The 20,306-nt window shown below is 32.8% G+C and overlaps 1 protein-coding gene across 1 annotated transcript in view; it reads right to left on the reverse strand.

Moving 5' to 3' along the window:
- The window catches only part of LOC110116222 (sphingosine-1-phosphate lyase), a 33,070-nt gene extending 13,678 nt beyond the window's left edge, over positions 1 to 19,392 (reverse strand). Inside the window, exons 1-8 of the mRNA XM_020849721.2 lie at positions 19,099 to 19,392; positions 18,963 to 19,008; positions 17,898 to 18,049; positions 17,723 to 17,782; positions 9,049 to 9,273; positions 8,827 to 8,968; positions 7,995 to 8,045; positions 7,773 to 7,864 (exon numbers count right to left, since the gene is read on the reverse strand). Of these exons, the coding sequence (XP_020705380.1) occupies positions 7,773 to 7,864; positions 7,995 to 8,045; positions 8,827 to 8,968; positions 9,049 to 9,273; positions 17,723 to 17,782; positions 17,898 to 18,049; positions 18,963 to 19,008; positions 19,099 to 19,292 (962 nt within the window). The 5' untranslated portion in view covers positions 19,293 to 19,392. The remainder of the gene's footprint in view (positions 1 to 7,772; positions 7,865 to 7,994; positions 8,046 to 8,826; positions 8,969 to 9,048; positions 9,274 to 17,722; positions 17,783 to 17,897; positions 18,050 to 18,962; positions 19,009 to 19,098) is intronic.
- Between the last annotated feature and the right edge of the window lie 914 nt (positions 19,393 to 20,306).

Raw genomic sequence — 20,306 nt, forward strand, 5'->3', positions numbered from 1 at the left:
GCAGCAAGTTCTGAATCACTATTGACGGTAACTTTGGATTTAGAGGTAATACTAGAACCCTTGGAGTTGATAGGAGTTCGACAGAGAGAAGATGAAGCAAAGGAAGCGCTGATCAAATGGAAGAGCCTCCTAGACTATGACGCCACATGGGAGTCTTATGAGAGGGTGAAATATCAATTTCCCAATTTTCACCTTGAGGACAAGGTGGTTCTTTGAGAGGGAGATTTGTTAGAGTGGTCCCCATTGGACCGATCCAACTGGCCTGGGATAAGGGGCTAGTTCATACATATAGAAGGTGGACCAAGATTGGTTCGCCTCCTTTGAATTAGCCGCCAATGAAAGCTGGGGCCCATGGGAGTAATGAGCAATTAAGAGGGGGCGACTAGGATAAGAGTGGAGGGATTTGCTTTAAATAAAGAAGAGATTAGGATAATTAGGGCATGCTTGATTATTGTTTCTCTTGGAGTTCTCTTTGGTGTCTTGGGCTCTAAACTCATCGTCTAGAGATTGGGAGAGAACGATCCTCCCCTCGAATTGAGGATCAATTGTATCTTTGCATTGTTCATGCTTTGATTTGATTCTTATAATACAATCTACTGTTTTGAATTTTTTTTCACCGAAAGTTCTTGAGTTTTTCTCGCTACTTTTACCAATTATTGTTAGGTTTGCTTGTGAACTCAAGTATTTCCCATTAGGGTTATTTGCGAACTCATGTATTTTCCTATCATTCTATTTTAAAATGAATAAAACTTTTAAAAAAATCATTGATGACTCCAAATGAGCTCAAATTTTCAAATATTGAACATCAGACCTCTAATGACTCGTGGTTCTAGTTTTAGAAAATTTTAAATTTATTTAAGGAATTAAATATCAAACCCAAATTCCAATACCAAGTAAACCCTAATAGAAACATTGAAAACTCTAAAATCCTAAACTAAAGCCCCGAACAAATCATGCCTTCATGCACAGCCGAGTCGCAACAACTTCCACTCGACTATGTCGACCTCCAGCCGACCGTCTTCATCTCAGCCACCACCGTTTTAGTCGCAACTGGGGATCACTTAAAGCTGCACACCACCATCTCCTCCTCTAAAAATTTTGAAGTATTAATCGCATATTTATTGTTGATGAAAAATATTTATTGAGAAAAGAATATGACTAAAATAAATGAAGAATAAGCATATTGGGAGGTATTGGACTCCACAGAATGAGGCAGAGGAAAGACTAATTTGCTATGACGATGACTCATATAAAGACCCTATCGGTGATGAAAATGCATATAATTTATGACAGTGCATATGATTGATAAGTTGTTATCAACTATTTCAGCTTTCTTTAAGAATAATCATATTTTGATACATTGGACTCAACAAAATGAGGCAGAAGAAAGACTAATTTGCTATGATGATGACTCAAATAAAGACCCTATCGTTGATGATAATGCATATAATTTATGACAGTGCATATGATTAATGAGTTGTTGTCAACTATTTCAGCTTTCTTTAGGAATTAAATGTTGACAAATAGGGAACTAAAAAAGGAATTTTGAGTAGAATTTGATGTCATATGATAATTTTATACAATTCTCATATTTAATATTATTTTGCTCTTGAAATATTTAAATTTTAATTATATTTCACGCAACTTATCACTTGTCATCTTAAATATTATACAATTTTTGTTTCATATGTATGTTAATTTATTAGTTCATAGTTAAATAAAAATTTAATATGTCATCCTTTAACATATTATTTGGGCATTATATAAAAAATCACTTTTAAACTTTATTTTAACTTTATATAATTTTTTAATTTTAAGGCTTATGCATCAAAACGCCTTGAGGCTAACGCATCGCCTCGCAAAAAAAAAAAAAAAACACACATCAATATCCAATTGTGGAATTTTAAGCCTTGTACATTTAAAGAATTCTTTAAGACTCCAATATAAAAATAAAACCCTAAAGCCTTAAATTTTAAATAAAAGTTGTAAAGCATTAAAAAAAATTAACCACCTAATTAAATTGAGCAATTTAAAATTAAAAATAAAGATCAAAACAAATAATAAAGTGGCTCTCTAATAACTTAGCACATAGTAGGTGTTGGATAGAACATTAACAATAGACTTTCGGGCAGGTTGTTCCTTTCATCATTTTCTTTTAGATGCTTTGTAATATAATGTTTCATATTTTATTACATTATAATATTCTAATTAAATAATTGAAAAACTTGGATCAACATAAAACTAAAATTCACTCAATTATAAGATTTGAACCAAAACTGAAAACTTAAATTTTGTTTGTGGCAAAACTAGATTAACAATCAAAACTGGGTGGACTTTAAAATTTTATTTGATTTACAACCAAACCACAACATAATTATAACCAAAAAACAATGTTCCACACTAAACTTATATGCTTGGTGTAGGAAAGCCTGAGTTGTTTTTTTAATTTTCTATAACCAAACTTTTCTTACAAAATAAAGAATAAAATCAAATCAACTAGAATGATATTTAAGATTCTAAACAAAATAGAAAGCCATTAAGGACCAAAAATAAAACATTGTATTAGTTAGAAGTATTTGAATATCCTTCATGATAAGACTTCTGGCTTCAGTGACTAAATTGTAAATCCTAATTTGTAAAATAAAAATAATCTTGTTAATCACAAATTGCATAAAAACTTGACATTATGTATTTAAGAGATTAGAGACTTAATTCGTAATCCTTCCAGCAGGATTATGTCCTTAGAGTTGGGCTTGTTTAAATACTTGGTGGGATTGAAAGTTGTAAATTCTATGCATTAATTTATGACTTAAGTTTGAGGCACTACTTGTATGATAATTCTCACCTTTATATAGAATTTGAGGTTGATAATTTCCTATTTGTTATATAGAAAGTCCACATCTTAACATTTTCTCAATCTTATATTGAAGAAATGTTAAGTAAAAAATTTTTAATAAGATGAATAACTCAAATAATAAACTCAAAATCTTCAAAACTTTAAAGCCCAGCATAGGATAATTTAAAATACTTCTTAGTTACTCAAAATTCAGTGCTCCCCAACTTTATTCATTGATCTATAACGAATTGTTCCAATTTGAACCGATCCCATTTAAAATTAAAAATTCCAAAAAAGCATCATTCCTCAAACTTTAAAATCATAAAAATATTTGTCACAAAAGATCACTTCTCTTCAGATGTAATTAACCACATGAAAAATGTCTTTATAAGGAACTTGTATCTTAAAATAAAATAAATCCTAACATGTTCAAATTTACTAGAAGAATGCCTCTGGGAACGTAGAGATTTTTCTAAACCCTAATTTTAATTTTGTCTATTGAGATGTTATGTTATTCTTTATGCCGTATTTGAGCACAAAAATAAAATTTTCAAATCTATAATTTATTTTCCCCACGGATGTTAATGCTCAACCACATAAAAATTAATTTGTGCCCCTTTATTCTAGATATTTATTTTCTTCTCAATGCACTATGTTTTATGCAATCTCATGCTCTATGAATGAGATTAGTGAGGGTTATAATATAAGTTCTTGTTTAATAGTTTTCATTTCTCATGCTAATTGTGTTCTTTAGTGGTTGATCTATTAAAGTCATTAGAGTTTTTCTTTTACTAGCACAAATTAAATGTGATTCAGTTTCTCGTTATATATATATTAAAATTATACTTTTGTGTTAAATCAAAAGCATCAATTCACGATTCACACCCTTCTTAGGTTGTCACTCACTTTCACCCACCCCTCTCTTGAGTGTTGTTACTCACTTTCATCATAGGCACGTGAAAATTGATGGGTAAAAAATAATTGGAAATAAAGCTTTAATTCTTTAATATTCACAACATTGAAGAGTGAAAATCTTCAATCAAAAAATGAACAAAGATTTAGAGAGTAAGAAAAAGCTTCTAAGTTTAATTGTACTACTTGGCCTCTTGTAATGCCTTCAGGTTAACATGCACTGCCTCAGCATATTGTAAGAAAATCTTCAATTAGAATAAAAAAAATGTGTAATCCTAGACCCATTCAAAGTTACGAACAACTATCTTACATTAAATTATAAGGTATTATGTCAACTAAATTTTTGAAATCCGATGTGGAAGGTGTTGAAGGCACAAAAAACAATGAAAAAGTTATTAAATGCTAAGGCTAAATTGAGTCCAAAAGTTATACTCCATAGGTGCACTGAGAAAAGTACACATGACTGGTTTGAAAACCCATGTATCCTTCCTACACTAAAACTGAAATTTGCTTCCCAATCAATGTATTTAGTCAGGTCAACATGAAATGGGTTCTTTATCAAGAAAGGAACAAATAGGAGTAATAAAATATTGATTGACGTTGATTGGGTAGCATGTATAAATGATCAGAAATCCACATTTATATGGGAAAACTTAGTCACTTGGAGCAGTGAGAAATAGGTGGTAGTTGCCTGAAGTAGTGCAAAAGAAGATTTCAAGGTTATGGTTCAAGAGATTTGTGAAGGTATTTGACTAAAAAAACTTTTAGAAGACCTTAAATTTTCATATTAAATAATCAATAATGATGATGTGTGACAACCAAGCTATAATCAGCATTGCTAAAAATCCTATCTCCTTGATTGGGCTACACAAAGAAGATTGATAGATAAATCATAAAAGAAGAAAATAAATTGAAATGATTTACACCACTACATATGTCAAACGAATGATATCCTCATTAAGGCCATTAATCATAAACAATTCAACAACCTTAATTTCAAGCTAGGCACGATTAATATGTATTCCCAGTTTGAGGGAAAGTGTAAAAATTCCAGAACCGTTCAAAGCTACAGACATTTGCCTTACATGGAATTGGAAAATGTTATTATTGCCAAAATTATGGAAGACAAGGTGGAAGGTGATTAAAACGAAAACAGCAATGATAAAGGTGTTAAAAGGTGGTGCTAAGTGTCAAGAACCTATTCTGAAAATCTTCAGAAAGATGGCGAAAATCAATCCATCCATTCATGAAAATCCGAACAGTTAGAGCCTGCAGTTCTTTCTACATCTATTCTCCGTTGTACTGCCAAGAAAAATCTCACCGCATGCTTAATAAAAGAAATTGATTTCCAAGTAACTTTTTTCCCATAGGAAAGAGAAGAATATTATGTATTTACTTCCAAATATTTGAGCTTACATTTTTTCTTTTACATATATATATATAGATATATATATATATATATACTATCCATCCAATCAAACCATTCTTCCCAACATGAGTAATTCTATGGCCATTAATTGTGTTATTCCACTCAATGTTTTTGATTATGTATTTTTAAGCTAGCAATGGAAAATAATAGTAAATATAAGTTATCCTTTCAATAACTAGCAATACAAAAATATACAGCGCTCCAAGTTATGCGTTCTTGTCAATGAATGAAATGTAAGCATTACAGTAATGATCTTCTTCATAAAATTGCTCACCAAGATACTTTTAATAGGAGTTGAGACATATTAACGAATGAACAAGTCATGGTTTTGCTGAGCTAACTGCTGATCGTACTAATTTCAAACAAAGATAAAGTGAACTATTGTAGACCTCCACTAACATGGAAAGGATAACAATAACCAGGATAGAGCATAGCCAAAAAAGTAAGAAAGGTAGAGTGCAACAGCACAAACCAGGTTAGTCCAGCAGAAAATCAAGTTTTTATTACAGAGTCTCCATCAAGTTACAGTCTCGAGGTAACAGCAAAATCAATTTGCTTTCAGATCGGAATTTCACAGACACAAGAATTTTTACAACCAATCTGTTATTTTCCATATCAAGTCATGGCATATCTAGGATTCACAATCATGCATCTTACTCCTAGCATACGTAACAGATGCTAATCAAACCAAAATTAACAAAATTGTAATGAAGACCAAAGGAACATTTTTTGACATTCAACTTTTGTGTTTCTTTTCTAGGGTGTAGGGAAGGGGGTTGACCCGCTAACATTGCTCTTTAGCCAAGAACAATATGCTAGGGTGTGTTAAATAAAGGATTATGTCTCTGATGGACCAGCCAATTTGATTGATAGAGAATTAGGAAATTTCCAAATTAAGAGAGAGGTATTTAGGAAGGTTCTTAATCAAAGGGGAATTGTTTAGGAATGTTTTAATTACAAATAGGAAGGAATTATTTATGGCAAGAGAACTAATTTGAATTCAAAATCTAAGAGAGAATTATTAAGGGAAGAGGAGGAAGTAAGGGGATTATTTAGGAAAGTTTTAATTAAAATTGAGAGAGAATTAATTAGAAAAATAAATCTAATGTGAATTCAAATTTGAGAGGAAATTATTTAGGAAAATGGGGCTAATTTGAGAGGGAATTATGGTAGCTTATTTAAAGATAACAATTGGATGATTTCATAACTATGTTTAGAATTTGCTGAAATTAGAATTTCATAGGTTGTGAGGTCTCTAGCCGCCAGCTAGGGATTTGGGAGAGCGGATCTTCCTCTCCAATTGAAGATCCAATTGTATCTTGTTGTTTTCTTTCATATACCTTGCAATAAAAAGAATTTGGCATGTTATTCCTAAATTTTTTGAGCCATTCTTTGATTTTACTGAAATTGCATCTACTTCCTATCAGTCTCTTAAATAAAGATTACATCTCTAAAATAAGTTAATGTTATGCTTAGTATCATGTAATTTAACCAGCAATCAATGTGATTATTTAAGCTTCTGCGATATTTTGTTTTCTAGAATGGCAAACTTAAGCTCCTGAATATAACCCCAAAATGTAATTCACAACAAATCATAAAACAGATTTCAATCAGCTCTACTAATCAGTATAAAGAACCAAACTAAAGCGCTGTCCCATGAAACGTAACTAGAGAAATTAGATTGACAAGCTGGGTAATAAGAAGAGTCGGTACCAATAATTCAAAATGTAAACCTACAGTCATCATCACCTTGTTAAGGTCAACTTTAAAAATTCTCACTCCATTCAATCAGATGGAATTCTGCATGATGTCAAATTCTTTTTTATATGAGAACAAGAAAAAAATAGTGCCTCAACTCTTAGTGAGGGATCAAAATAGTCTCCAACTCTTTTGAGGGACCAATTTGGTCTTTCAACTCTTAAAAAAGGAGATTTTTTTATCCTAACATCAAATTTTGGAGTTAATGATATTAAATCAAGGAGTATTTTAGTCATTTTTAAGTAAATTATTTATTAAATGTAATTTTCAAAATTATCCTTTTTCCTTTAAAATCCTTCAACAAATGAGCGCTGAAGAGTAAATCCTCTTAATTTTCATAGAATCTAGATGTGGCAGTAAGATACTAGTTGATTTATGTACAGTTTACCTAATTTTATTAAAGCATCACAATAGAGCAACGTTAAACTCGACAAAAGAATAAAGACAGGCTTATTTCACACACAAAGTTACACCTAACACTAACAATTTCTAGAAATGAAATAGATACTACCAGGGATAATGTGTGCAATAATAAAACCAAATAAGAACGTGATGTTCAACACATCTAAATCACAGAAAAAGATGCTGGAGCATTTCAAATTGCTAAATCGGCAACATTTACTTCCTATTACCCTGTGATTTTCTGAATGAAGCCCTTCAACATATTTAATAATTACCAACAATTACAATATTATCATCCATAGTAATTTTTTTACTGAACTGAAATATAATATTATCAAAATAATATATATTTTCAATTTTAACAGAATAAAACTAGGAGCAAGTTCTGGTTTCATAGAGACAACTAAAAAGGAAAACAAATTCCGCAAAACATACCCAAGCTTTCTAGCAAATGGCAATACAAATCCACCAAGGCAAAGATCAACGTGTAAGCAAACATCATAGCAAGATGCCAATTCCCCAAGCTCCTATTTTTGAAGTGAGTTCACAGACACATAAATAAGAATAATGAGAAAATAAATTTTTAAAGATATTTATGAAGTAGCTAAATTCAAGATAAGCTGAGAATTTGAAAGAGGGAGGAAAAGCATGGCATACTTCAATAGGATCAATGACACCGTGTGGGAAACCTGGTGCAGACCCAACAATCTGCATAGCAAGGAAATAAATGTTTAATTAAATATCCTTTCAGCAAGTAAAACTGGGTGAGTAAGAATATATGCTAAACCTAGTTTTACTTATTTTGATAACTACACTTACATAAATAAAGTTTAAATTAACTGCAAAGCGAAGTTAACATTGGCACAGTTTCTTGTACTAAATAAACATGATTTGCTACTCAATTAACATATAGACAACTTCAAACTGTTCTGAAGGTTGGGTTCGATAATAAATGAACTGTAACTAGGAATTGTGACATAAAGAGTTATACCCACATCGGAAAATGTATTCACGGCCAAATCTCAAGGAGGACAAGTGCTTACAAAGATGTTACCAACATAACCTGACCTAACCAGAAACAGTTATCTAACTAATTCATCCATTATTTTAGTTGAAGGAACTTGATCAGATTGGAGGAATGACATCCTTTGATAAGGTTGATCGGGTTTTAACTGAAGGGTGACTCAAAGCCTAAACAGACCAATTCAAGTTGCAGCACTCCTATTTTAAAATGACATATGAGCACTTTTCAAACTGGCTTCAAGTAATTACACAAAACAAGAAGGAATTTTGATGACACTAAAATTTTAAAACATAAAGACAAGTAAGGACAAATACCATCAAAAGCTAGAATTGTACCTTCCTAGAAGGAAAATTCAGGTGAAGCAACTATTAAAGTGCTATAAACAACAATACATAACACAACAATTTGTAAGCTTGTATTTTTCTGACAATCATGTTCGTGGAACAAAGACTATTTAGCACTTACCAAAATGGTGTTCCTATTAATGCATCGCCTGATGGCTTTAACATCTGCAACAAATTCTTTATTCACAGGAACACGTCGCACCTTAATGTTAAAGTATTGTGCAGCCTTATCATATGCCGAATGTGCAGATTCTGCAATTATCCTGAAGTTGCATCAAGAGAAAAAAATGAACTAGCAATCATACATGTGGAACAAAAAGGAACTTGAAAGCACTTTACTCACATTTCTGGTTTCGTAACTCCCTTTTTAGCTTTCATAAAATCTCTTGATGATTTAACAGCTAAAAGTATACTTTCAGTTCCACCAGATGTCATGTTTCCACAAATTTGCCCTCCTGATTCTTTTTCTTTACTTCCAAGGAATGCAGCAGTCATAGCTACAATTTCAGCTTCAAACTTCGCTATACTTCGAAATACATCCTGATGCAATGGATTGGTGTGCGAAAACCTGAAACGGGTATTTAATACTATAATCTCTAATGTGCAGTAATATTGGATCAGTGAACATGATGGCAAGTCCCTCCTTCAAATAGATACACAAGTTCAATAACCCAAGAAAATCATAATCATCAAGCTGTCCAGTAGCTTGATGACCGAACATAGACATTCTTTACCAATTCCTACAAAATTCCAACTTATCAATTATGATAAAAAAGATTAAGGTGTTTGATCTCAATTTAAAGGCCATAAAATCTAGATCATTTGTTTTGATAAAAAAGGGGATAGCAGTTAGTTATAGAATGCAAAACAAACCCGTACTATTCACATTACTATTTCGTGCATGTTTGGCTAGTAGTTTATGCATTTAAAAGTTTTAGCTACACAACAACAACAATAAAAAGAAAAATAAGTCTTTATCCCATTATGTGGGGTCTGCTACATGATCATTTTTCTACATTGTGTCCTATTAAGAAACAAATTCTTATTTAAATCAAATTAAAAAAAAGGTCATTTTTAATACTATATAACTAAGTCTCTTTAGATCTACCTCTACCTTTTTTAACATAGACTGGATCTAATACATCTACTCTCCTAACAGGGTCATTAAAAGACAAACTTTTTATGTGACCAAACCATTTAAGATGACTCTCTCTAATCTGTCTACAACAAAAGTTGCTCCAACCTTTTCACATATATACATGTTTCGCATTCTGTCATAAGTGTAAAGTCACTCAACCACCTAAGCATCCTTATCTATGAAACAATTAACTTAATTATATGTTTATTTTTAATGGCCAACATTCTATGCCATAAAGCATTGCAAGCCTCACCACCATCTTATAAAACTTTCCCTTAAGTTTGGGGGCACTCTTTTATCACACAACAAGCTAGATGCATTCCTCAACTTCAATCATCCAACATGATATCTACTAATAACATCCCCATCTATTTCAGCGTCGCTTTGAACAATAATAGGCAAGAGATATCTAAAACAAGCACTCCTTTTTGATAACTTAATTACCCAACATCACAATCCAACCACTAGATCTATTATTACTAAAATTACACTCAATGTATTCATTTTTAAATCCACTTAAACTTAAACAAAAACATGTAGACACTAAGTAGACCTCCACAATTACTTAAAATATATGTTAGGACAGCTGTTTTGTTTTATAAAATAGCCTTCATCGAAAACTCTGGCAAACTCAATAATATTATTCTTCTTAGTGAAATTCTTTACCCAACAGGTTTTGCATCTTATACTGAAAAAAAAATAAAAAAGGATACTTCCACTATAATGGCTATGCTGATATTGGATGGTCATTGCTGCATACACAACCATAAATATCTTTTCATACAAGCACATGCTCATATATCTTTTTCTATTCAAAAGAATGCACACCACAATATAAAGCATGATATGAAAAGCATTTCTTCATTATGCTATTGCTTGAATATTTTTTGAAGGATATGATATCATCCATCCTTCTATTCCAAATAAAGTATAAAAGAGGGTGTATTCAATCCTTAAAATTCCAACCAATAAATGACTTGGGAAAGGGTGTATCAATCTTTACACCCTATCTTATAGAAAAGTTATTTTCATAACTTGAAATCATAAGATAGAGACATCTAATGATTTCTCTAGACCCGCTCTCTAACACAAGTTGTAACAACAACAACAAGCCTTTATCCCACTATGTGGGATCAACTACATGAATCTTTTTTCTCTATTGTGTCCTGTTAAAAGTCAAATTCTCATCTAAATCTAATAAAGAAAGGACATTTCTAACATTTTCTAACCAAGTCTTTTTAGTTATACCTCTACCTTTCTTAAAATAAGTCAAATCTAATACATCTACTTTTCTAACCAGGTCATCAGAAGGCCGCCGTTTTATGTGACCAAACCATCAAAGGCGATTCTCTCTAATCTTTTCTTCTACTGAAGCTACTCCAACCTTTTCACGTACATGCTCATTTCGTATTCTTTCTTTAAGAGTAAAGCCACTCATTCACTTGAGGATCCTCATCTCTGCAGCACTTAACTTAATATTATGCTTCTCTTTTATTTCTAACATTCTGCACCATAAAGCATTGCAGATCTCACTACAATTTAATAGAATTTTTCCTTAAGTTTGAGAGAGACTTTTCTATCACACAACAAGCCCGATGTATTCCTCCACTTCAACCATCTAACTTGAATTCTACTAATAATATCCCCATCTATTTCACCATGACTCTGAACAATATACCCAATATATCTAAAACGTGTGCTCTTATTAATGACTTGATCGTCTATAATCACAGTCTCCCACTAGATCTATTATTACTAAAATTACACTCCATATATTCAATTTTAGATCTCTCAAACAAAAGCCTTTAGACTCTAAGGTTGACCTCCATAATTCTAGTTTATCTTCAACTCCCTCTCTAGTCTTATCAACAAGAAGAATACAATGTTTAAAATTGCGTATTCGGGTATTGAGGCGTTTTTCGTTCGTGAGGCGAGGCGTAAGTCTCAAGGCGGTTTGAGGCGTAAGCCTCAAAATCAAAAAATTGCATAAATAGAAAATGATAAATTTTGTATATAGTAATGAGTAAATAATATATAAAACATAAAAATGCACAAGATATTAAGTGAAATCAAAATATCCCAATAATAAAACAATATGAAATATAGTTCAACTCAAACTCCATCTTTCCCAAATCACAATATTCTTTTCATTAACATATATGAGTTATTTTGAGCGGTACCGGAATAAAATTTTATTGTACGAGTTATTTTGAGCGGTGTACTGGCTAGGTACCGAGCATGTACCTAGTGGTACCGATCATGTACTGCTCAGTACCGAGCATGTACTGCTCAGTACCGAGCATGTACTGTCCAGTACCGAGCAGGTACTGTCAAGTGGTACTGGCTCGGTACCGAGCATTTACCTAGTGGTACTGAGCATGTGCTGCTCAGTGCCGAGCATGTGCTGCTCAGTGCCGAGCATGTGCTGCTTAGTACCGAGCATAATTTTTAGAGGCGGACGCCTCTGAACCATGATGCGAGGCGTGCCTCGCGCCTCAGTAAACTTGAGGCGTACGCCTCAAATCTTGAACTCATTGCATAGACTTTGAGGCTTAAATGGACGAAATTGCGCTGAGGCGCGCCTCTTATTGAGCAATTTTAAACCATGGAAGAATATCATCAGCAAAAATCATACACCAGGGTACAACCTCTTGCAATTATCTAGTGAGAATATCCATGACTAAAGAAAAAAGATATGGGCTTAAAGCTGATCATTACGGTAATCCAACTGAAATAGGAAAATACTTGGTTAAACCACCTTGTGTTTGAACACAAGTAACAACTCCTACATACATATCTTTAATGACTTGAATATAAATATTATTAAGCACTTTTTTTATGTAGAACTCTCCATAACACTTGATGAGGTCATCAAAAGACATTTTAGGAAGGTTTACCGGCGAAGGAATCGTAGATCAACGGCTACGATTGGAAGCTTATATTTCTGATGTTGCCATGTCATCTTATGTTATTTTTCTATGTTATTTTATATGTATCTTTTATTTCAAGCATTAGTTACTATTTTGCCCTTATGAAGGCTTAGTGTTTGTTGTAGACCGGTGGGCATGTGAGTCATTTTATTTTCATGTTTTGAGGCCTTTATAAAGAGGTCTCCTCCTATTGTATGAGCTTAACGTTTGATTAATAAAAATTACTGAGATTTTCTTTTGTCTTCTTGCTTGAGAGCTTGAGAGAAAGAGATGAGACCTAGGAGAGGCTCCACCCGAAATACCCAACAGCCCGCCCCGGCGAGCTCCTGGTTTTACTTGTATTCCACTGTTATCTTCTTTCCCCACCTCTTCCTCCACACACCCGCCCCTTCCCCTTGCCTTGGCCCGATTTTCCGCTTCCCCTACAGCCAATCCCGAAATTTTCCAACACCAACGTCCACATGTAATAACGTGTCAACCGTCAAGACGAACAATCAGAAAGACACACCGCCCTCCTTTAAAGCACAAAACCCAATATGAAGAAGCTGCATGTGCCCGCCGCAAGAAACACGGCAAACCAGCAGGCCGCACACACACCCCTTCACCCACCCTCTTTCCTGGTGAGGGATCGCCGCGGCCCTCCCTCTCAACACTCTTGACAATTTTGCCTTATTCTCCCATTATTTCTTTCCCAAGGTCACCTCCTACCATTTAGGAAAAATGATTTAAATTGCAATCTCTCAAATTTGAATTTAAATCTCATAATCTCCCTTTAATTTGATTAAAATCTGTAAGTAAATCATAATTTTAATTAATTTCATGGGGCTACTAATTAAGCAAATTCCTCTTCTTTATCTTGTTGGCGGCCCCTCCCACCTAGCCATTTTTCCTCTCCTGCCACTAGGCGTCCTACTATTCTTCTTAATTCCCTAAGTACGGCCCCTCTTAATTTAATTAGGGAAAGTTTTAATGATAAAATAGATTCTCCTCCAAAGACTAGAAAATCTGAATTCAAATTCGATTTTTCCTTGCCTCTCCCTAGCTCACAGGCCAACTCTTCCTCCTTTTCTTCTTTCTCCACCTCCTCAATGTTGAAGTGGCGGATCTTGAATTTGAGTGGGGGGCTTGTGTTCAACGCCGACGGTAGCCTCAACATCCTCCAATCCCCGTTCTTTGACGCGAGGTTTGAGCACGAAGACACAGTTGGCGAATACTTGGAGCGAATTCTTCCATCACTTGTGCGCGCCATTGACCGACAGTTTCAAGACTACGTTTGGACGATCACCGGGCGCCACCCACCACCACTTCCACCGGCGGCTACCTCTCCGGTAACGAAGTCCTTCGTCTCCTTTTCCGTAGTGGTGCTCTCCATCTTCGTGTGGTTCTTTCTTCTCCGCTAAAGCCAAAGAGTGAACGAGTGAGAAGGTACTCAAGGTGAACTTTCTCATTATTAATTGTGGGATTTTTGTTATGAGCATTTAAGTATTTCTTTTATAATATTATGAATTGTTTGGTTATCTCAAAGCAACTCTTCGCCTAAGCAAGTTTATTACCTAGAATACTTTTAATCCTTCCTTTTATTGATGATAAATTTGTATTGGTAACGCTCTAATTAATCTTCATTTTAATTTCCGCACGCAATTCCTTCATTGTTTCACATCAACACTTCTTTTGGAACTTTATCATATGCTTTCTCTAAATCAATAAAAATCACATATAGATCCTCCTTATTCTCTCTATACTTCTCTATCAAACCTCTCAATAAATGTATAACTTCCATAGTATACCTACTTGGCATGAATCTAAATTGATTTTGAGAAACATTAGTGTTACGTCGCAACCTATACTCCATAACTCTCTCCTGTAGTTTTAAAATATAATACAATAACTTAATCCTCTATAATTCACACAATCTTGTGCATCACCTTTATTCTTAAAAATAGGAATCAACACACTCATTTTTCACTCATCTGGCATCTTTTTTGTCTTAAAAATAATATTAAAAGTTTAGTAAACCAAGAAATTCCCTCATTCATAAGCATTTCCACACTTCATTTTCTTTAAAGCCTCTTTAACTTTGGTTTTATTAATATGCCAATAAAAATAAAAATCTTTATTTTCATTTAGGGTGCTAAGGTCACTAAAGTCAATTGCATTCTCATAATCTTTATTGAAAAGTTTAGCAAAATATCTCATCCACCATTGTTGAATATCCTCTTCTAATAAAAGAGTTTTTTTATCTTCATCCTTAATACACTTCACTAGAACTAAATCCTTTCTACCTATCTCTTTGTTTAGCTAACTTATACATATATATTTCGCCCTCCTTAGTATCTAATCTATTATATAAATCTTTAAAAGCTTAAATCTTTACATTGCAAATCGCTTTCTTAGACTATTTATAGGCCGATTTGTATATTTCCCGATTGTAAAAAATTTTACCATTATATCAATTTTTATAACAAATCTTCTTATTTTTTATCTTTTCTTGCACATTTTGATTCCATTCCTAATATCACTAGTTATTTTGTCCCACAAAATATTTGCTTCCTAATGTACACAAATAAAATCTAAAAATTTAGAATCTTACTCTCAAAAATATTTTTGTTAATATTATTTAAATGCCCCAATCTAATCTTACTCTTAAAAAATAATCTATATTTTTTATAAGAAAATAATCAATCTGAGTTTTACAATATCCATTCTTATAAATGATGAGATGCTCATCTCTTTTTTTAAATAATGTATTAGCAATTACATAAGCATAAGTTAAAGAAAAATCTAATATAATCCTACCACCTTCAATAGTCACTCCAAAATCATAATCACCATGAATACTTTTAAAATAATCTACCTCTCTATCAATATGTTCACTTAAATCTCCTCCAATAAAAACTCTTTTCTTCAAGAAATTCTTTTGAATTAATTTTTTAAGTTATTCTAAAATTTTAATTTTTAACATATATCCAAACCTACTTAACGAGCATAAGCGCTTATTATATTAATAATCTTAGCATCGATAATAATCTTTACAATTATAATTCTATCTCCAATTCTATTAATTTTTATAACATTATCCTTCAAAGTCTTATTTATAATAACACTTACATCATTTCTAATACGACTCATGCCCGGATACCATAGTTTAAATCATAAACTATCAATCTTCTTAGCCTTCTCTCCATCGCATTTAATTTCCTGAATGCAAAGAATATTTATATTCATATATATCATTATATTTATTAATTTCATTAATTTTTTTTTAAGGGAACCTATATTCCAAGTTCCTATAATAATTTTAGTTTCATGGACTAGCTTTTTACACACATTTGTCTATGATGTGAAAACCCTTGCCTACTTAACACTGCACCCAGGCCACGGTGTAGCGACCATTGCTCACTTGTTATATTTAGATCATATAACGTATCGCTTCCAAGGAACATTCTAGCATTAACACAATATATTAAAAAATTCATGTCATGATTATTCGACAAGTTTTATGCTGACTGTCGACTACTTAACGCAACCCACCCCTTTTTCATTTCAAACAAGTTGTTTTAAAGAAGAAAAGGAAAGAAAATAATATTTAATATTTACATGATCATACCAAAAAGCATAGTTGATGGGTATTATTTTTCATCAATCATATGCCAACTTTCAGGATCAATTTTTATAAAACCATAAACATACAAATTCCTATTTAGATTTGCAATTGGCCTTACCTTTAGTTTAGCTAGAACTTATGAAATATTCCTAACAATGTTGCCTTTGGTGTAGTCCTTAATTCTTTCACATTAATTCTAACTCTCAGGCAGTTGAGTGTTAATTATTGTTTTCGTTACTCTTTTGTAACACACAATCTCCATATTTTTTTGCACACAATCTCCATATTTTTTTACTATCTTTCCCTAAATGGATGTACCCCACTCTCCTGATTATTCCACTTATTCAACTATCTTATAGTGCACAGTCTTAATAGAAGCTAACCCTCAAACTAATCTACTAGTTCTCTATCACTTTAACCTTCACAGCCCAACCACATATCCATCATTAAATTCTCAATTCTACTACACTCAATTGTTCCTTTTAATGATTTTATAATTTCTATACTTAAGAAATAAGAAATGAAAAAAAAACAAAATGATGAATAACATATACAATAACAGTACAACACGACAGAACAAAACATGTTACTATTGACAGACACTTTATATCTAAGAAAATAGAGAACTCAGAAATTGAAGTAGTATATAGCCCAACTCATGAACAACTTGCCAATGTTCTAACAAAGGCACTACCGGATTATCTACTTAATAAGTTTATTTGCAAGTTAGGATTGCACAACCTGTACAACCCAACTTGACGGGGAGTGTTGAATCGCGCAACTAAGGGGAGGACAGATTAGCAATCTATGGGCAGCAATCTGAGATTCGTGGGCAACAATCTGAGGGCTACAATTTGAGATCCGTGGGCAACAATCTAAGGGCTGCAGTTGGAGATTCATGGGAAGCAATCTGAGGGCTGCAGTTGAAGATCCGTGGGATCTAATAAATGTTTTTTCTTTATTTGTTTATTCTCCTATAATGTGTGTGTGTGTGTGTGTGTGTGTGTGTGTGTGTGTGTGTGTGTGTGTGTGTGTGTATATATATATATAATGATTCCAATGAGTAGAATAGAATTTAATTTCCCTCTAAACAATTCTTCAAATACAAATAGTGGAAATACTACCCTTTATGTTACCAATAGTTTAATCACCAAAAAAGTGACTTTAGCTAAGGTTTAAACTTAGAGAAGCAACTATCAAACAATCATAAATAACATAAAAATAGGCAGTTGTTAAAAAAACATTTAAGCATGCAATAAATCAGGAAAATACATTTTACATTAAATATAAAAAAATTTCAGGGTTATCAACATATAAATAATAATGTAGATTTCATCTTACTAACATTGAGTATGCCTCGTTTGTCAAAGAAAAATGGCCCTCGCTTTGATTTCCACCAATATAGCTGAAATACATCAGAAAAACAAGACTACTAATAATATCCTATAACGTGAAATGCATAAAAGTAAAAGGAAGGAGACATTATTATTTAAAAAATTTCCTCAACATCAAAAACATACACTGTCCCTGAGCATTTGCCTTTCCAATCTTCATCTTTACTTTTTGCCTCTTCTAGTTTGCCCAATACTTCTTTCCCAAGTCCAATTCTTGGCAACGCAGTTATCAAGTCATCCCTGTTAGATTTGTTGCTAGATCGATATTTCTCCACTGCCTGAAGAACTTCGGTATTATTTCAACAAAGCAAATGATATATGTTTTTAAACATTCCACAATATTACAAACGGATTTCAACAGCATCACAAATCTGTCATATGAGCTGTTCTATAACAACAAAGATTCAAACTAAACATCATTGACATTTCTTAATTCTTAAACGATATAAGCTCTTCTGACTACTCCAGCGCTTTGATACCCTTCTCCTGATAGCCGACCATTCATAACGGCTTAAACTTATGTCCGACACATCAATTATCAGTTGTAAAGTATCACAAAATCAAACAGATAATTCACGATTAAAATGCAAAAAGTTTTTCACCTCAACAGACCCAAAACTTTTACCAGATTCACAACACATTCTCATATTTTGAGGGTTGCTCGGAATACACACTGCCATCAAGCAGAATTTCCAGAACTGAAATCGTTCCGTTAACAAAACATAAGAAATACAGGACTTTTGCTTGGCGCCCATTTAGTTGCTTGAAGCATAAAAAGATGCTTCGGACTATAATGAAATTTCCTAAATCCGTAATTTGGTTGAGTGTACTCATAAATAAAAATTGATTTTAAACTCCAAAATCCCTCTCAAATGTAAACATTTCATTTCTAAAGCATAGTTTGTATAAGCATCCAAATGATCCTGGTTACTTTTTCTTTTATCATTTGGACTTTTAGGTGCCAGAATAGAGATTTTACAGCACAAGTTCCTTCTATTGTTTTCCAATATTGCATCAAAAACTAGATATGTCCTCAATAATTGAAAGCATATAAGGCCTATACCTGTCAGTTAAACCTCTAAACCAGCGAGAATTATTAACTAATAATCATCAGTATCAACCTTGGTCACAATTAAGCCCGTGTATGAAATACAAAGTCAGATTGAAAAAAAAAATTGGTCAACGACTGACCTTCTTCTTCTCCGATTCAATGTAGCCTCTGACGCCCGGAATCAACCTGCTCCGATCGAGAGAATCCAACGCAAGAAATCAACGAAAATAACAAAAATCGACCAAGCAAATTCGAAATAGCGACGCAAGCACTCACTTCACGGAGCTCATTATGAACCCTATCACCAGCGCTTTGATACCCTTCTCCTGAATCGCGCTCAGGAAGGAGTGAAGGGCTCTGGCTACGAGAAGCGCGAGTAAAGTAGCAAAGATGAGCACGATTGGCTCATACTGCGAGAGGTACGAGTTCGCCATATCTCGGAGTTGCTTTAGAGAATCTTCCATCTTCATCTGTAAGATGCCTACAAGAGCAACAACCAGGGTTGATTCGTGAAGGCTAATGCTCAACGAGAAGCTTGGAATTTATATAGGATAGGGCAGGATTCAGCATCATGGCGAGGTTTGTACGGCTGGTTCATCTTTCTTCTAGAAGTGCTAAGCAGCACGCTACCTATAATTAACGGTAAGGTTACCACCATTCAATTTTCGTTGAAGGAATCAAAATCTATATAATATTAAAAACTCAAAAAGTATGATCTGAACTTCGATTTACAAGGATAAACTTTTATTAAATTAAAAAGTAATATTCAAAACTTTTCAAAATTATTTAGATCCAACAAGCCCCATATTACATATCTTACCACTTACCGTATTAATCAATATCAATAAAATAAAGAGGGCAATTCGCATAACGAGCTTCCTGGGTCCCCGACTCCCCGCGGAGTGTTTTTTTTTTTTTATATATATTTTTCTTTTTTTAAAAAAGGTCAGTTAATACGCGTATTTTTTTAATATATAATTACGTTTCAAATATTTTAAATGGGCTAGGTCAATCCCACTTAATTTAATTTATTAATACTATTATTATTATTATTTATTCTGTTGAATATAAGATGCTCATTTAATTAAAATTTATTTAGAAAGAGAACAAAAAAGACTATGGCTTCATTTGAAATAGCTTCTTTGCTATTTTTTGAAGCAGTTTTTAGTACAAAAAATTTTTGAATTAAAAATTATTGTACTAAAAAATAATTTTATAAAGCAACAAAAAAAATTTCCCAAACGAAGCCTGTAACTTTTTATTATCATAAAATACTTATCCTCTATCTTCCTATTTTTAGATGGGGAAAGAAGTATAACTTTATGAAAAATATTATATTTAAAATAAAATGAATCACATTAAAATTTACTATAAAATAAAAATACGCTATTTATCATTCGTATATTACAAATTAAAATGTTCTAAATATGTGACAGACATGCGTGAAGTCTTTAAGGGCTTCAGATTCTATAATAAGATATGGC

This window comes from Dendrobium catenatum, unplaced genomic scaffold, assembly GCF_001605985.2.
Source record: "Dendrobium catenatum unplaced genomic scaffold, ASM160598v2 fragScaff_scaffold_698, whole genome shotgun sequence".
Lineage (NCBI taxonomy): Eukaryota > Viridiplantae > Streptophyta > Magnoliopsida > Asparagales > Orchidaceae > Dendrobium > Dendrobium catenatum.